The 18367-nt window shown below is 41.2% G+C and overlaps 1 protein-coding gene across 1 annotated transcript; it reads left to right on the forward strand.

Moving 5' to 3' along the window:
• Positions 1 to 525: 525 nt before the first annotated feature.
• oplah (5-oxoprolinase, ATP-hydrolysing) lies at positions 526 to 17200 on the forward strand. Its single transcript, XM_015034703.1, has 28 exons — positions 526 to 648; positions 1259 to 1454; positions 2121 to 2312; positions 5472 to 5586; positions 6594 to 6717; positions 7169 to 7364; positions 7488 to 7653; positions 7902 to 8040; positions 8160 to 8227; positions 8740 to 8915; positions 9002 to 9136; positions 9222 to 9334; positions 9440 to 9610; positions 10353 to 10490; positions 10572 to 10710; positions 10797 to 10909; positions 11902 to 12053; positions 12162 to 12322; positions 12414 to 12515; positions 12607 to 12781; positions 12883 to 13067; positions 14194 to 14343; positions 14425 to 14559; positions 14651 to 14800; positions 15497 to 15654; positions 15755 to 15915; positions 16027 to 16124; positions 16559 to 17200. Exons 2-28 carry the CDS (start codon positions 1284 to 1286, stop codon positions 16712 to 16714), a joined length of 3939 nt encoding a protein of 1312 aa, XP_014890189.1. The 5' UTR covers positions 526 to 648; positions 1259 to 1283; the 3' UTR covers positions 16715 to 17200.
• The last annotated feature ends 1167 nt before the right edge of the window (positions 17201 to 18367 follow it).

The raw sequence follows: 18367 nt of genomic DNA on the forward strand, positions 1-18367 counted from the left end.
GCAAACATCAAGTCTTGATCACGTGGTGAGGTAACTTCTTCGCTTCTTTTAGTTCCATTGTCTTTTAAGATAATTGCCTACATATGAGAAAGGCAGAGTGTCAGAGATTCCCCTATGCTCTCTCTGTGTGTGAAAGATGTTGACGCCTCCCGCCAGCGTTATCAAACTGGCTACAGCAAATGACCTTGCACTGAGAGTAAAAAATACTGGATCACACTGACTCTTGACAGTGTTCCTCAGTACAAAATAGTGTTTGCATAAGTCGACTTCCAATGCAGTTGATTACTCTGAATTTTAAGGGTATCGGAGTGTGTGTTAACACAAATGATTTTCCTTCAGCATCTCAATAATGGAGAACTTTGTGGCCTGTCGCATTAAATCCATACCATAAATTGCACACATCTTCTGAAATGTACGATCACGTCAGGTGTGATTTCTCATCACCCCTCTTAGAGCAGGTCGGGTTTCAGATCCTGGAGCTCCTCTCCCACGGAGGCGGAGTTAAACCTCCGAAACTGCTCCGACTCCCTCAAACGTGTCTTTTGGAACCGATCGGAGAGAGGGCCGGGCGGGAGGATCGGATCGGATCGTCACCGGATTACCGAAGATTACAACAGGAACAGATCCTGCAGCGACCGACGGACACGGGTGAGAAAAAACACCCGGTGCTGTTTGGGTTTGTTGTTCCGATTCCGCCTATGAACTGAAATGATCGCAGCAGCATGCATGCAAAAATATCAACTGAGACAAACAGAGGATTTAGTGTAGAGGTTATTGTTGTTGTTTTGGAAGTACACGACAGAAGCTAACTCTCTTCATGTGCTCTTGTGCATGAATGTGCATGTGGTTTGCAGGCTTTCCTGTGCTGTGGTGTCACAAAGCGTCACGCATAATCTGCTGTATTTCTGGTTTGTCGAATGTTAACTGCATGCATAATTCACAGTCACACAATTTTAAAGAGGCAGCAGCAGCAGCCTTGCCACCCGATTCTTCACGCTTCAAAGAAGAGCCTGCGTGCGGAAAAAGTGTGTGGATTTTGTGTTGAGTTGGGTTTAGATGCACGCAGGCAAAGCGCAGGAATGTTTACGTGTCAGAGGTCAAAACCTGGAAATACAGTGTCAATGGGAAAAAAAAAAAAAAAAACAAGATAACGAACATGATTGTTGTGTAAACTTGGTAGTAATTGACTGCAAATAGAGATGAAGCCTGGGCGTGTGAATGAAACATGTTTAAGTCTAACTTTGTTTTCCCTTTTCAGCTCCTTAAGATCCATTTTCCTCACTATGGCCGAGACTAAGGGGAAGTTTGACTTCGCCATAGACCGAGGTGGCACCTTCACCGATGTGTTTGCACGTCTGCCTGATGGCCGTGAGAGAGTCCTTAAACTGCTGTCCAGAGACCCGCAGAACTACAAAGACGCTCCCACTGAGGGCATCCGCCGGGTCTTGGAGGAGGTAAGATGAAGGCGATTTATTATTTTTTTATTATTATTATCATATTTCCTCAATCATTGTCTTGTGGTGAAAGTTCTAAATATTCTGCAACTTTGAACCAGACTTAGAAAGTTTTATGTAAACAGCTCATTTTTGGGGAATCATTCAGTTTGGCACATCTTGATACTAAGCTTTATAATTCGTTGCAAAAGCTTGAAAGTGAACAAATTCTCAATTGAATTTAGGTCCTAACTTTGTCTGAGCCTTTCTCAAACATGAATACATTTTAACCTAAGCCATAGCTCTTGTTTCAGTCATTGTCCTACTGGAAGGTAAATCTCCACCCCAGTTTCAAGTCTTTTCCACTAATATGAGTTTCATTTAGTTTTTTTCAAAACTGTTCTGTGTCGAGCTTCATCCACCTTCCCAGTACAAACTGTCCTGTCCCTGCTCATTATGTTGCCACCAGAATGTTTTACCATGTGCATAGAACAATGAGGGTGATGTTTAGCTTTGGATGTAGAGCAAACAGTTTCATTTTGCCTCCATCAGACCAGAATACATTCTTTTTTCTAAACAGTAAATTATGTGGATTTAATCTGCCAAAATGTAAGGTTGCTTATGAAATACTATTATTCTACACTGAACAACATTCTTAACAACTGCGATTAATATATTTAACTGCAGGAATCGGGGCAGGTCTTCCCTCGTGACCAGCCTGTTGACACCGCCCTGATTGGCTGGATCCGAATGGGCACTACCGTGGCAACCAATGCCCTGCTGGAGAGGGAAGGAGAACGGACCGCACTGCTGGTCACAAAAGGCTTCAAGGACCTGCTGCACATTGGCACACAAGCCAGGCCCAAACTTTTTGATGTGGTAACGTTTGTCTTGTTGTCGTATGATATTCACTCTTTAAACTCTTTTACGAAGTTAGCTGCATGTAGACTTCTGTTTCTGCAGAATGAGGTTTAGTTGGGGCCTGCCCAAAAAAAAAAACACATAAAAAATGCTAACATAAAAAAGGCTAATATTATTGCACTGTCTATAGCGGTGCAATAATATTAGCCCTTTTTTTCTCTCGGCACAAACATTAGCATTTCACTGCCCCCCACTAGTGCACTGCCTTGCGCATTAGCTTTTTCCCTAAAGTTAGCTATTAGCTAGTTTGCTTATTAATTAGACATGTTTAGTATATTCAATGGAGCAAGACAAATTAAAACAACATGCTAGTGATGCTCCACATGCTACTGCCAGCATTTAGGCTAATATTTCAGCATTTCAGCTAATTTTAGCTTATACACTAATTTTAACATAGAGAATGGCATAAGTCCATGCTACTCGACATGCGTGAGACTCTCCACATGCTGTTGAGTACATTGCAGCTTTCTTTAGCATTTATGCTAATTTTTAGCATCAGAATGCTGGGTTCCAACCGACGGGCACACTTTGGTAGGCCCCAGTTAAATTTCTTCAGGAATTTTCTAGTATGTCTTCTGCTCTTTTGAAATACTACTTATTTTATACTTGTTAAGAATTGTGTAGTTGGTGAATTTTGCAAAAAAGTTAAATTTTTTTTAGTCATTAGTGGTAATTATATTATAAGACACACATTCAACACAAAAGTAAAAATCTTGATTTATACTTCGTGGCAGTTCGTTACCAGTAGAAAACGCTCATCTCTTAAAACCAAATTAATAAGTTATATAGTTTATGAAACATAAGCTCTTTCGAAATAATGCTTACCCGATTAGGCACATGAAATTTACAGTTGGTACATTTTGCCAAAGTAAAAATCTGAAGTTTACTTCGTGGGGCTTGGTTACCAGTAAACACACTCATCTCTTAGCAACAGATTAGCAACAAAAAATGTTATTGTTCAAAAAATATAATATTTCTTCTGCTCTTTTGAAATACTACTTATTTTACACTAACAAGAATTGTGCAGTTGGTGAATTTTGGTTCAGTTGGTGAATTTTCAAAATAATTTCAAAAAATCTGATTAGATACAAGAAATTTACAGTTGGTACATTTTGCAAAAGTAAAAATCTGAAGTTTACTTCGTGGCACTTGGTTACCAGTAAACACACTCATCTCTTAGCAACAGATTAACAACAAAAATTGTTATTGTTCAAACAATATAATATTTCTTCTGCACTTTTGAAATACTACTTATTTTACACTAACAATAATTGTGCAGCTGGTGAATTTTGCAGAAAAGTGTTTTTTTTTTGTTCATCATTTGTGGTAAATATATTGTAAAACAGACATTCAACACAAAAGTAAAAATCTGATTTATACTTCGTGGCAGTTCGTTACTAGTAGAAAACCCTCATCTCTTAACACCAAATTAATTATTCTGTTGTTTTTAGGTGTAGAGTAATGGGTGTGTTACATGCATTGCATGGAAGGATTGAAAAACAGTGTAAACATTGGTGTTTATGCTATGGCAAAGATGGACTGTTTATTACAGGTTACTTCTGAAAGTGCTTGATTTCCCTCAATTTTATTTTGGGGTATCTGAGTAATAAACACTGTTCTCAAATGCACCCATATCAGTCTTATGAATCTAATTGAATCTAATACCCCAATCTAATCTAATTGATACCCCATCGATTAGATTAGATTATATCTATATAATCTAATAGATATCTATATAGTCTAATCGATATTGATATCTCTTGATATCTCACGCAGCAGAGGGGGGCGGACACCCAAAATTTGAGTCATAACAGGTCAATTGAATATCACATTTATTACGGTTCAAAAAGAAAAAGTTGCCAAGTTTAGATTTAACTGAACTGATTACAGTAGTTTGCGAACGGTAACTGTAACAGTAAAAGTGCTGATCCTTCGTGTCTGCTCCTAGCATGTGCTAAATGAAAATGGACGCTTTCTTCTTCTTCTTTAGATTTCAACGGCAGCTTGCATCCATTATTGTTGCACAACTGCCATTTACTGGATCCTAATATCTATACCTCAAATTCTCATAATGATCCCAGTATTATTTAAAAAAAAAAAACAAAAAAAAAACTTCTTTTCCCCCTCAATGCGATTTAAACTATAATACGTAACCAATAGGTGAAACATGACAAACTATGGCTCAGTTCAAAGGGTGTAAATCACAGTATTTTGTTGACTACTCCATTGCAGTGATGGAGAAAGACTTTATAACTGCAGATTACATCAATAGGCAGGACAAATTCAGGGCATTAGGGATAATCCCTACTCACACACTTGGTGGATAACTGAACACTGTTCCCTGACATTGTGGATCAACTTAAGAGAAGCAGTTTCCTGAATTTGGACAAGGTTGCTTTTCTGTTCTCTATTGCTTTTTCCTCTTTAGAGAGGCCAGCAGCATACCTTGTGTGTATTTACATTACTATTTGTTTGAGATTCGATTAGATTCAGAAGACTGATTATAACATCTAATAGCAGGTTAAAAAAATGTAATGAACTCAATCAAGAGGTGCATCAATCATGACTTCACATTAAGAGACAAATATCAGATTTTAGCATAATGCCAATTTACAATACAGATATCATCTATCTATGCTTTTGTGTCTCAGTTAAATATTTCGGTAAAACTTTGTAAAACACACATACACAAGGTTGTTTCCCCCCCCCCATTTCTCAAGGGTAAAATGGAGATCCAAAGCAACTTACCTTTTAATTAAAAAATAGTTGCCCCGTAAACCTAATGAGGCATTCTGCTAACACTGGGAAAAACTACTGATAATACACGGTCAGTTATTTTATTTTTTTTAATTGTTATAGAGACATTTTGGCAGTGTCTTTTTTTATAGTATTGTTTATGTTGCAGAGCACCGTGGCAGCCCCTGAAGTTTGCCCTCCGCCTCCACTGACCCGTTGCACCATTAACTGTTGGGGTCACTTATCTACTAAGCCTTGTTGCAAAACTGTGAACAAAAATCTTAAATGCTGTCCAGGATATGTTCAGTCCTGTGTTCTCAGTGTTTCGCAGGACTTGTCTGGTTCTTCTCTTCAGTACATCTGCTTGACCTTTGCATGCAGGAGGTCGCCGTCCCTGATGTGCTTTATGAGGAGGTCATAGAGGTGGACGAGCGAGTCGTCCTCTGTCAAGACGACTGCCAGCTGCCCAGGAAAGATCCCAAACGTATCATAACAGGTGTTTGCAAAGTTCAAATATTCCTCGTTTTTTCCATCAATATTTCATATATTTCACTGTGGATCCAATTGTTGGCTTCCTTAATGACACCAAAGTTGGACATATTTGCACGTTAGACTGTTTTGCAAAAAAAAGAATAATTCATAAAGTCAATGTTTACTACTCTTTCTGCTTTAAATTAGGAGGCATTTCCATTTAATGAACCATTTTCTTTAGCCATTATACTTTTACCGCATCTATCAGGATAAGAAACAACTCCGGAAAATGTTGCTGGTGCTTTTTAGATCGCCCTAAACCTTTGGGTTGGGCCTTTGTGGAGGGAGATATTTTGAATGAGCTGCCATACATTTCAGATTGAAGCCTCGTTAGAAGAATCATCAACTATATTTTCATGGTTTTTGAGAACAAAGTGCTTTGTTCCAATCTGAAACCAAAGCCTTTGTGGTCTGATTTCACTTGTTTCCTGTCCTCGGCTGCTTTGCCGGTTCGCTCCTTCTGATCTGAATGATCAAGTTTGAATGTTACTTTTGCAAACATTAACAGGTTTTCCTGTGGGCCAAATGAAAGTTACATATTAACAGGTTATAAAAACAAAAATGTTAGTTCTTGTTTTCTGTCAGAAACTGATCGGAGGTTAGAGTTATTAAGTTCTGGAAAGGAAAATGGTTGTGAATTCAAAAATCTCGTTATGTTGAGACAGTTGTTGCTTATTTTGTTGTTGTTGTGTGGCTAATGGTTGTATTAGTATTAAAACCATAATAATTATCTTTATGGCTGGATAACAGGAAGGTTTGACATGTTGCGTCAGAGGTGCTCGAACATCGTTTTGAGCTTTCACCTCGTTTCTGTCATAACGACATGCTTGATTTGTAAAATGTTTCCATCTTTCTAATATTGCTAGTTCATAACGCTGGAGGCTAAAACCCAGCTAAAAATCTAACAAAACTGATCGGTGCACAAAACACACTGACAGCCTGTTTTCTTTCTTCTTCTTTTTTTGTCTTTAGGCAGTACAGGTGATTCTCTGGAGGTGTGGCAGGAACTGAATCTGGACAAAGTGGAGAAGGACCTGAGAGGAGTTCTGTCCCGCGGTATCTCCAGCATCGCCGTCCTCCTCCTCCACTCGTACACGTCAGTACATCAACAACACAATCCCCCTCTTTTAGCTTTCAGGCTGAACCCTTGTTCTTTTGTAACGTAATATTTTTTAACTTATCTCACCACATTTTCCCTGCTTCTAGCTTACTATTTTTTTAACAGCTGATATGTGATTATATAACACCCCGAGATCCCAGGATCTCTCCTGCTCTGTACGTCCAGTAAGCTCTCGTCTATTGTCTGTGAGGCTTATGCAACCTTCTGGGTGAAAGGTCATGTTTTCCTCTCCTGCCTCTCCCCCTTCATGTAGACGTCACACCCAATTATTCCGTTTTATATAAAGTTTTTTGTATAAAACTGATAGAATGGGTGAGACATTCCTTGGTTGTAATCTCATTCTTCACTCAAATATGTCTGAAAGTGTGATCAAACACACACAATTAGCCAGATGTTTGACTCAGGTTCTATTTTCTGCTCGTCTCAGCTGGTCCGATCATGAGAAAGCGGTGGGCTCCCTCGCCCGTCGTCTGGGCTTCACCCAGGTGTCTCTCTCCAGCGAGGTCATGCCGATGGTGCGGGCAGTCCCTCGGGGCTACACGGTCTGCGCAGACGCCTACCTCACACCCAAAATTCATCAGTATTTAAAAGGATTCACCGCCGGCTTTAAAGGTGGCCTGAAGGTACGTTTTTTGTTTTGTTTTGTTTTGTTTAATTTTGGGCATAAAAAACTAATTTGTGTATTTCAATTTAAACTTTCTAGGCCTGAATTCCCTAATTTAATCTTTTTTTTTTCTTTTTTTTAGGATGTAGATGTGTTGTTCATGCAGTCAGATGGAGGTCTGACCCCCATGGAGCAGTTCTGCGGCTCAAGAGCCATTCTCTCCGGCCCAGCAGGGGGCGTGGTGGGATACGCCATCACCTCCTACAGCCAAATGGAGAAGAAGCCCGTGATTGGCTTTGATATGGGCGGTGAGTGTGTGAGATTATGTCCGTTTTCTTCCACCTTCCAATTACATGTTAACTTTGTTTCTTTCACAGTAAATCTAAGTAAAAAAAAACAACAAAAAAACAAACCAAACCAAAGGCTTTTATGCTGTAACATCCCAGAAGGTTCAAGGTTTCAAAAGAATTTAATGAAGTACAAATATACCACTTGAGACTTTCTATTCAGTTTTTTTTTTCTTTTTTTAATCTTAATGTTTTGTGTTTCCCGGCAGGAACCTCCACCGACGTGAGCCGCTATGCCGGCCAGTACGAGCACGTGTTTGAGGCCACGACAGCTGGAATCACCCTGCAAGCACCTCAGCTGGACATCAACACCGTGGCTGCGGGCGGGGGGTCCCGACTCTTTTTCAGGTGAACTCACCCTTGAAAGACGGATCTATTCTTCTTTCAAATTAACTCTTATGCAAATTCTTGTTTGCATTTCCCTGGCATGTTTATGATTTCTTTGCTTTTTTTTGTAACCTCCCCAGATCAGGGATGTTTGTCGTAGGACCAGAATCTGCAGGTGCACATCCAGGACCGGCCTGTTACAGGAAAGGTGAGATTACAGACGGCTCTCTCTTCTCCACAGTCAGTTAATAAACACGAGTGCGTTTCATTTTTTGGCTTTATTGAATCTTCCTTTTATACCTCACCCTGTTAATCTCCATGACGTTCGGCAATAATCCACAGTAACAGAGCCAGGTTTTTCGGTTCCGGCCCCCCCACCCCCCAGCCTCCTCTGAGTTAATAATCCGCTTAATGTACATAGAGGAGAAAAAATGGGCTCAAGTTCACCTTGCATAACTCGAGCTTGTATCATGCGAAAGCTATAAAGCGGGAGTAAAGAAGATGTCTTTTAGAAACCGACTAGATTCATGATCAACAACCGATTTCCACTTTCGTATTGCAGAATAAAAGTAAAAAGAGAAAAACAAGGCTGAAGCTGAGAATATAACACAAACAAATATCTTACATTTTTGTAATAATGCCTTTTTGCAACCATTTACTGGTCAGATTTTTTTCCCCTTCTGTTCTTTTTTTTATTATTATTTTAAATGTATTTTGCAGGTGGCCCTCTGACTGTGACCGATGCTAACTTGGCTCTGGGTCGCCTTCTTCCTCCCTTCTTTCCAAAAATCTTCGGCCCCGCTGAGAACGAACCGTTGTCCTTGGAAGACACCATGACGCATTTCCGTCGTCTCACTGAGGAGATCAACAGCTTCCTGTCAGCGAGCCAAACCCAGGTGCCACTACTTAGAGGTTTTCATTTCAGTAATGCCAACGGCAAACAGTGACATAAAAGACTTATTATTTCTGTTTTCAAATAAAGACCAATGGGGCCACAAACTCCCAGAACGACATGGTGCCAAACAGCCAATCAACGATGAGCGTGGAAGACGTCGCGATGGGATTCATTCGCGTTGCTAACGAGGCGATGTGTCGACCAATCAGGGCTTTGACGCAAGTACGTTATTACAGCACTGCGGGATTTTAGGGTTACTGATTTTAAGCAATCTTGTGTTCGCTGTTTTCTTCTGAAAACCTAACAGGCCAAAGGTCATGACACGTCTCAGCATGTGCTGGCGTGTTTCGGCGGCGCAGGCGGCCAGCATGCCTGCTCTATAGCCCGAGCTCTGGGAATGAAAACCGTCTTCATCCATAAGTAAGATTAAAAAAGGAGGGTCAAATTGCTGCACAAGAATGTTTTGTTGCTTAAACAGGTTTGTTAGAGTGTGTGTGTGTGTGTGTGTGTGCGCGCTGCTCTCAGGTACAGCGGCGTGCTGTCGGCGTACGGTCTTGCCCTGGCAGACGTTGTGGAAGAGGTGCAGGAGCCGTGCTCTCTTAAGTACGAGCAGCGGTGTTTCGCCGAGCTGGACCGCAGGATGGAGCAACTCTGCAGACGCTGCTGCGACACGCTGTCCGCACGCGGCTTCTCGAGGTCAGAGCCAACAAAACTCAGCAAGCGAAAGTAACCGATAGATTTTCTTCCTAAAGAAAAAGAGAGGTTTCACTTTAACCCTCCAGGCACCAAAGGTTAAAACGGTCATCACTTTTCATCATAGTCTATCCGTCACACCGGCAATCTGAGCCTGTTTATAGAAATGTGATTTTTTTTTGTAACATTTTCAGGATATCACAATTTTAACCACTAGCTGGCAGCAAAGCCACTGTGGAGGACTAAATTGAGAATCTCTTCCACATTTGGTTGCATTATTGCATAGAAATATAATATAGGATCGCTTTCATTATAAAATAGGGTAAAAATTGAAAATATATTTTAAAGTTGAATCAAAATGTCATGTTTCTGATTAAGACTCAAGCCGATACACAGTTTTAAGGTTTGGGAGTTGTACTTTGGCATGTTCACTGGAAGAGCCTTTTACTTCATTTTCCTTATTCTAAACCTTCATCAGCTAATGATTCAAAACATGGTCATGTTATTTCTAAGAATATTTTTCTCAGAAATTAAAAAAACAAATTGGCATCAATTTGAAAAATATGCATGTTTTTAAGAGAACTGACAACCAGTGTAACTCGTGTACCTTCAACCGCTGCTTTAGCTCTTTGCCATGTGAATGATTGAATCCTGCATTTTAAATGTTACCTGACTGCTTCTGATTAACATGGACTGTTGACAGTAACATAATCCAACTCTCTGGGACTTCTCTTGTCGTCCCCAGTGGTCAGATATCTACTGAGGTTTTCCTCCACCTGCGTTACGAAGGCACCGACTGCGCCCTCATGGTTACGGCTGACGGTTACCCCGGTAACGCCCACTCCTGTCGAGCCGGCGACTTCAGCAGCGCCTTCACCAAGCGGTCTGCCGAGTCCCTTTATTTATGCCTGGTTTAGTGCAACTTTTCTTCATGGGAATAAGTCACGTTTTGCTTTTGTTGCAGTTATTTGAAGGAGTTTGGGTTCACCATCCCAGACAGAGCCATCATGGTGGACGACATCAGAGTGAGAGGCTGCGGAAAATCTGGGATCAACTCCATGCATAAATCAAAGACGGGACGCAAACAAGCCAAGCCTGTCATGGTAGTCAAGAACACGCACACGTAATAGCAGCCATCCTTGCTGCTAAAAATTCACACCGAAGGTGTTCCTGTTGTCTTCCTCTGTAGATGACCAAGTGTTTCTTTGAAGACGGCTACATGGACACCAGTGTGTATCTGTGGGAGGAACTGCCATGTGGCAAAAGCATCCAAGGACCGGCCATCATCATCGACAAAAACAGGCAGGCCTTTCACTAGACATGGGCTGGTTGCCCTCTATCGAGGTTCACTGAGGTGTTAGTTGAAGTGAAGTTTTTGAGCCTAAAACCAGGGTTTGTTCAGGTGCTTGAAAGCCCTGACAGTGCTTGAACTTCAATTCGGAACGTCAATTAAGTGTTTTCATAGTGTGGAAAGTTCTTGAAACTGCACATTTTTGCTATAAAGACAGTTGAAACCAGATATCATTCACATAATTAAAATACTTTTTTTTTTCACTGTCTGCAGTTAAATTTGACTAAATGTTTTTTTTTTTGTTTGTTTTAGGTCAGTTAGGATTACCGAAATTATTTCTATTTGGTAAATGCCAGAAGACACAGCGAGACCATTTTTTATTTTATTTTTGAATATCTATTATTCTTAATTGATCTGTGTAACTGAAATAAAATACGGGTCATATTTTATATGACCCGTATTTTATATGTCCATTATATCACCCATTTAAATTGGACAATTATGTTGAGTAACATGGAGTTACTCCAATCAGTATGTTAAAATTTTTGTATAAGCTAAAATTAGTTAAAATGCTAATGTTAGCCTAAATGCTAACAGTTAGTTCGATACCAGAAAAAAAAAAACGCTCATCTCTTAACACTAAATTAATGACAAGTAATATTATTGTTTATAAAACATAAGCTCTTTTGAAATACTGCTTATCTGCTTAGATACAAGAAATGTACAGGTGGTACATTTTGCAAAAGTAAAACTGGTTGAAATCTGTTTTTACTTAATTAGTATTGTTTTATTTACACACAAATTCTCCATTATGACGTTGTGGGAAAAGGTTTTCGGATGTCGTGAGAATAATCTCTTACGAGGATGACATAAATGCCTGAATTTGGGTTTTTTCTGTTCTTGAGTTCAGAATATTAAAATCTTTGCCCTTGTGGATTAAATTCATTTATAATTGAGCTCATTTGCTGCAGGTTTATACCATCTCTTCTTTCATCCCCGTCAGCACCATCCTGGTGGAGCCGTCCTGCGAGGCCCGCCTGACGGAGGACGGCGACGTCTGCCTGGCTGTCGGCTCGGACTCTCAGTGCGCCATCGGCACGGAGCTCAACACCGTGCAGCTCTCCATCTTCTCCCACCGCTTCATGAGCATAGCGGGTGGGACGGCGCTTTCAAAAAAAAAATAAATAACGTTCAGAGTTGATTAGAGATGCGATTGTGAAAGGAAGTTGCTGACTGATATTTCTGTCCCACGGACCACTGCAGAGCAGATGGGCAGAGTCCTCCAGAGGACCTCCATCTCCACGAACATCAAGGAGCGTCTGGACTTCTCCTGCGCCGTGTTTGGGCCCGACGGAGGCCTGGTGTCGAACGCGCCTCACATCCCTGTCCACCTGGGGGCCATGCAGGAGACCGTCCAGTACCAGGTGATTAGCAGGACCACTCCTGAGTGGAAAAACTGACACCGAGTCAGAGTGTTTCATGTCCGATTCTTTTTTTCTCCTTCCGTTTGTGAAGATCAGATCACTGGGAAACGAGCTGAGAGAAGGAGACGTGATTCTGAGTAACCACCCGTGCGCCGGCGGCAGCCACCTCCCGGACTTGACCGTCATCACGCCGGTCAGGCCTTCGGTTCTTCTCTAACATCCTCATCTGTCCCGGTTTCTGTCCTCTCTTCACTGTTGTCTTTCTTCTGTCTCTCAAACCAAAGGTGTTTCGAAAAGGAGTCAACAGTCCTGTGTTCTTTGTGGCCAGCAGGGGGCATCATGCCGACATCGGAGGCATCACTCCAGGCTCTATGCCCCCCCACTCCACTTCCCTTCAGCAGGAGGGGGCAGTCTTTGTTTCGTTCAAGCTCGTCACTGGGGGAGTCTTCCAAGAAGAAGGTAAAAGCACCAGCTTGTCTTCCTCCATCCGTTAAAACACAAATGTTTTCCTGCGGAAAGTTTATCTCCGGCCCTCTCTCTTCCACTTGTCTCCATGCCAGCCGTCACCAGAGCTCTGATGGCTCCGGCTCAGCACCCCGGCTGCTCTGGGACTCGTAATCTCCACGACAACCTGTCAGACCTGCGGGCTCAGGTGGCAGCCAACCAGAGAGGCAGCCAGTTAGTGGGGGAGCTGATCGACTGCTACGGGTTAGACGTGGTCCAGGCCTACATGGGATACATCCAGGTAAACATTCCTGCAAGTCAGTAGAAAGGTTCAGAGTAGATGCGACCGAAACATAAAATCCATGATTATAATCTTACCAAATCTGATTCCCGTAATTTCTCACTTACTTAGTTGCTAAGAATAGAAAATATTTTCCAAAATTATCTGTTATTTCAGTCATTTGTTCTGTGAGTTGACCTGAATTTAAAGACCAAATAAATAGAAACTGTAAAACAAGATGGTTGGCCTTGACTGGGATGACAAGGAGTGCACTGGTTAAATCTTTGGGAAAATTGTGATTTATTATTTTTTTTAATCTTCAAAAACAGGAAAATTTATTAATGGATAAAATTAATTTATCACGCAGTTCTAGTTCAGAATTCCCTGAAAAGTTTCCCTTTTTATTTTATTTTTTTTCATTTTGTCACATTCCATCCACAAGTTTCAGTGTATTTCATCAGGATTTAATCTGATTGGCCAAAAAGAAATTAATTTGGAAGCGAAAAGAAAAACTAAACATTTCTTGTGTTGTCTTAGAAATAAAATTCTGAAATATGTAGTGCATATTTGGATTCAGCTTTGATGAATCTACGCCTTGTAAAGCAATCCTTTCACAGGGAGCCTCGAGTCGAATGTCTTTACCAGCTGGGCACTTTTGTGGACTTTATATTGAGTCCATTGGTCACTTCTAAACTCAGTTCAACAGATTGCCAGTTTTATGCAAGTGTGGACTTTGACTGGGCCATCCCAACACATGAATATCCATTGATCTAAGCGAGTCATATTTGACTGGCTGCCAACATTGCAAAAAAATACAGTGTGTTTTTGCAGTGCTAGCAAGAATACACAAAAATTCTTGTAGCCTGGCCCATTATTCAACTCACAAAACAGATGATTGGAATTAAAGCCACTTTGTGAAAATATTTTCTGTCATTTGTTATTTCTTTTGTCGGGGAAAAAAAACCCCCAACAAAATAGCTATTGTTTACCCCTCCCTACCTAAAGTTGAAGTTTGTTTTCAATGTTCAGTGTAGCAGTGTACTTATCAAGCTCTGCTACCTTGACTGTAGCAGAGTTGATGGTAAAATATCTGAGGCTAAATACAAGACAATATCTGAAGAAATCCCGTGTGGCATTTGCGTTCCAGAGTAACGCCGAGCTGGCCGTTAGGGACATGCTCAGAGAGTTTGCACAGCGCCGGCGCCGTCAGACCAGCAGCTCCTTAGAGGTGGAGTCAGAAGATTTTATGGACGACGGGACACCGATCAGACTCCGGGTTCAGATTAATGAAGAAGAGGTGAACTCTGAGCGTTCTGTCAGGATAATCTGAAGACGCGACGAGACGGCGGCCGATTGAATTGAACCTTTCCCGTTACAGGGCAGCGCCGTGTTTGACTTCACAGGAACTGGAACCGAGGTGTGGGGGAACTGCAACGCTCCACGGGCCATCACCCTGTCCGCTCTCATCTACTGCCTGCGCTGCATGGTCGGCCAGGACATCCCCCTCAATCAGGTAGGAAACGTTCAATCTTTGGCCTTCTTTAAGGTTTTTCTAATCCTAATCAGACGATTTTAAGAACAGCTTCCTCTTTTTGCTCACGAAGGGTTGCCTGAAGCCGATCAAAGTGATCGTCCCCCCCGGCTCCATCCTCCAGCCGTCCCAGAATGCAGCGGTGGTCGGAGGAAACGTGCTCACGTCTCAGAGAGTGGTGGATGTCATTTTTAAGGCGTTTGAGGTGTGCTCCGCCTCCCAGGTGAGACAAACGTCAATTATGTTCACCGGATCCTTCATCCAAAATTAAGGCCTTAAAAAAATCTTAAAATTCTTCTTTTTGTTTGTTTTTTAAAGTAAGTTGACTTTAAATACATTAATCAGAGGTCTTAAATTTTGTCTTGGCAGAACTTTTTAATTATGAAATAGAGAAAATTCTCATAAAATATCTCATAAAATTCTTGCAATTTTATGAGATAAGTCATAAAATTACGAGAATAAAGTTGCAACCCAGAATAATACAAGGGTAGCGTTGTAATAATATGAAAATAAAGCTACAATGTTACAAGAATGAAGTTGTAATATTATGACTATTCTCGTAATACCATGACTTTATTCTCATATTATTTTGGCTGTATTGTATTCTCATACAACTTTATTCGCGCGACTTTATTCTTGTAAAATTATTACTTTGTTCTCGTAATTTTATTACTTGTAATTTTTTTTTTTCATAGCATGAACCTAATACTCGTTTTGATGGTGAATACTCATAAATTAGCTAGGTTTTTGGAGTAAGTGTCAAAGTTTGTGCATTTGTTGGGAGATTTGCCTCTTAAACTCCACTCATAATGGTCTTAAATTTGAGTCGGTGAAAACTGCAGACACCCTGCTGCAGCTTTGACTGCATGTTTGCATATTTTTGCACTTCCTTAACGCTGCACTGTCTTCCTCCGATCAGGGCTGCATGAACAACATTTCCTTCGGCAGCGAGCGAGTCGGCTATTACGAGACGGTGGCTGGGGGCGCGGGGGCGGGGCCCGGCTGGCACGGCCGGAGCGGCGTCCACTCTCACATGACCAACACCCGCATCACCGATCCAGAGATTTTGGAGAAAAGGTGAGACAGTTTGCTGAAGACGTGTCAGTTTGTCGGGTTTTTTTTTTTTGCTTGTTTTCTTTTGTTATTGGCTGCAGCTGTTGATCCGTCTGCCGTCCAGGTATCCGGTGATTTTAGAGCATTTCTCTCTGCGACCCGGCTCAGGAGGCGCGGGGAAGTGCCGGGGAGGCGACGGCGTCATCCGTAAGCTTCTGTTCAGGAACAAGGTGGTCCTGTCCGTCCTGACGGAGAGACGGGCCATCCGCCCCTACGGCCTTAAAGGTAATCACTGAAACCTGCTCCAGGTCTCCTCTGTGTGTTCGTTTATTCCCTCCTCTTCCGTTTGTTATAGTCTAAAATCATTTTTGGTCGTGTTTCTCTCCGACGCTTCAGGGGGCGAGGATGGAGCCACGGGGCTCAACCTGCTGCACAGAGCCGACGGGCGAATCCTCAACCTGGGAGCAAAGACCAGCGTCAGCCTTGAGCCAGGGGTGAGATGAAAGACGCACTAATCAGAGACTTTGTGGCCAATTTTCTGGTTTTGTCAACCTAAAAATAGGAATAAAATTGTTTTTCTTAAAAAAAAAGAAAAAGAAACCCACACACACACAACAGATTTTCCAGTTTTGTTTTGCTGTACTGAGGGCAGAAATGGCTCTTTGGATTGTAAATGTTGCAGTAAAATCCTGCTGGTTGCTGGGAAAGAGGAAAAGATCTTTACATTAAAAATTACATGAAGCATCTCTGCTCTGCTACAATCTGTCCTGTGCCAGACAGATTGTAGCTCTTTCATTTCTGCAAACATAGAAATGTTATACTACAGCACAAGGCATACTGCAAGTTACTCATAACACCCAGTTTTGTGCACCTTATTTTGTTCGACATTAAATTAAATAACACATCAGCTCCTGGTCTCCCCCTGCAGGACATGTTCTGCCTTTACACCCCTGGAGGAGGGGGGTTTGGGAGCGAGGGAGACCCGAAGAGCGGCGGACCTCAGGGCAAGCGAAGGCGTCTGAATGAGGTGTTCACCGAGAGGGGGAGTGTGTTTGAATACAGAATGGCTCAAGAGGGAGTGTGAAGAGAAACGATGAAGAGCTGGAAGGCCAGAGAAGAGAAAATCGTGGGAAACAAGAGTCAGACTCTTCATCAAATGGATTTACCAAAAGATACAAAAAAAGAAAGTTAAAGGTAAAACTGTGACAGGCATGCTTTCTAGCATTAAAGTGTGAAAAATATTAAAAAAAAATGGCACATACTAAAGGTTTGACAAGAATCAGACTAGAATAATGGATCAAGCTCCTAAACTATGAATGTTTCTCTGTGAAATTTCACTTTCTGTTGAATGTATATTCCTGAAACTATCACGTTTCACACTAGTATTTTAATCCAAACCTATGAGTTTGCGAGAAGCACCGCAAAGTGTGTATGCTGCAAATGTCAGGATGAACTTAATTGATATGTGAATTGAGCAAGCACTTTTCTCAAGCCAACAATTTGTTCTCTTTACAAATATACCTTTTTTTTTTTTTTAAAGGTTGATAAATAAATCCCTTTTAACAGAAAATTGTTTAAATTTCATGTTTTGGAAACATTAAAAAAAAAAAAATTTCCACGACTGCAAACTTAATGTGACAGGTAGTCGCACCCAGAGTGGTTGTGTTGGGTTAAAGCGGCGTCCCCCTCCTCCCACCTTCGGTGTCAGGAATGATGATGAGCAGAGGGGGGAAGGAGGGAGTGCATGCAGGCAGGCAGGCATGCGTAGGCAGCCGATACAGAGATAGTGGTCACAGCAGGGGGCAGGGAATCAGCGGGAGGCTGACGGCTGCTGCACTGCTGATGTAAATCAGAGTTTCTGCAAGAGAAAGGAGCGCTGGAAACTCCCAGTTCCTGAACTCAAGCTCCTATTGCAACTGGAGATGATTAAAAAAAAAGTGAATAGATTTCATTCAAAACATTTCATCTTTTCTAAATTCAAAATATGCATGAGCTTTAATATTAATCCGAATGCTAAAATCTCTTCATTTCGTTTCGATGGAGTCCTTTTGGAGCGTTTTGTTGCTACACTAATATCGCCGCTGCACCAAGAAAATCCAGTTCTGGTAAATAAATATACTTCTGGTCGGACAGATTTTAACTTTTTCAGATTTATCTACACCAGCTGGGCAAAGTTACAAAAAATGTATAGGGCTGCATTATTTTTGCTGGAGCAGGCAATTTTTTCTTTAGTCAGCCACATATTTAAAATCAGCGCCCTTTCAAAGTACAACTTCTTTTTTTCCTTAATGTTGCCTTCATAAGTACAGCTTCAACAATTTTCATGGTTTAAATTGTCAACAAAAAGTCCTTTGCCGGAAGCATATAGGATTATTTTACCCAGTCTTTGAAAAAAAAAAAAAAAACCAGAAACAATGTAATGAACCTATGTCAGTTTTGTTAAAATGTCAATTTTATTTGTCTGTACAACACTGTTAAACTTTTTAGAAACCTGTTAGACTTCAAGACATCTCTACAGATGTATAAACTTTAATGATGCATAGTTACATATTGGTCAGTAGTTAAAGCTTGTATTACATTCTTCCGTCGAGGGAGGGAGACATCTAAAAGTGGTGTCCTTTGGAAGATCATCAGGTGAATAGTGCAAGAAAAATATCTATTAAAAAAACAAAACTGTTAAAGCTACATTTTTCATTATCATTAGCACCACCCTGGTGCAGAGTGGTCTAAAAGTGAG

This window comes from Poecilia latipinna, unplaced genomic scaffold (assembly GCF_001443285.1).
Source record: "Poecilia latipinna isolate Pla-1442-1.1 unplaced genomic scaffold, P_latipinna-1.0 Scaffold309, whole genome shotgun sequence".
Taxonomy (NCBI): Eukaryota; Metazoa; Chordata; class Actinopteri; order Cyprinodontiformes; family Poeciliidae; genus Poecilia; species Poecilia latipinna.

Excerpts from the sequence above, each read along its gene's own strand:
- oplah (XM_015034703.1), top strand. The coding sequence starts at position 1,284 with ATGGCCGAGACTAAGGGGAAGTTTGACTTCGCCATAGACCGAGGTGGC. Across the intron at positions 7,654-7,901 it reads GATTGGCTTTGATATGGGCG|GAACCTCCACCGACGTGAGC; the intron begins GTGAGTGTGTGA and ends GTTTCCCGGCAG. Across the intron at positions 8,916-9,001 it reads TGTCAGCGAGCCAAACCCAG|ACCAATGGGGCCACAAACTC; the intron begins GTGCCACTACTT and ends TTTCAAATAAAG.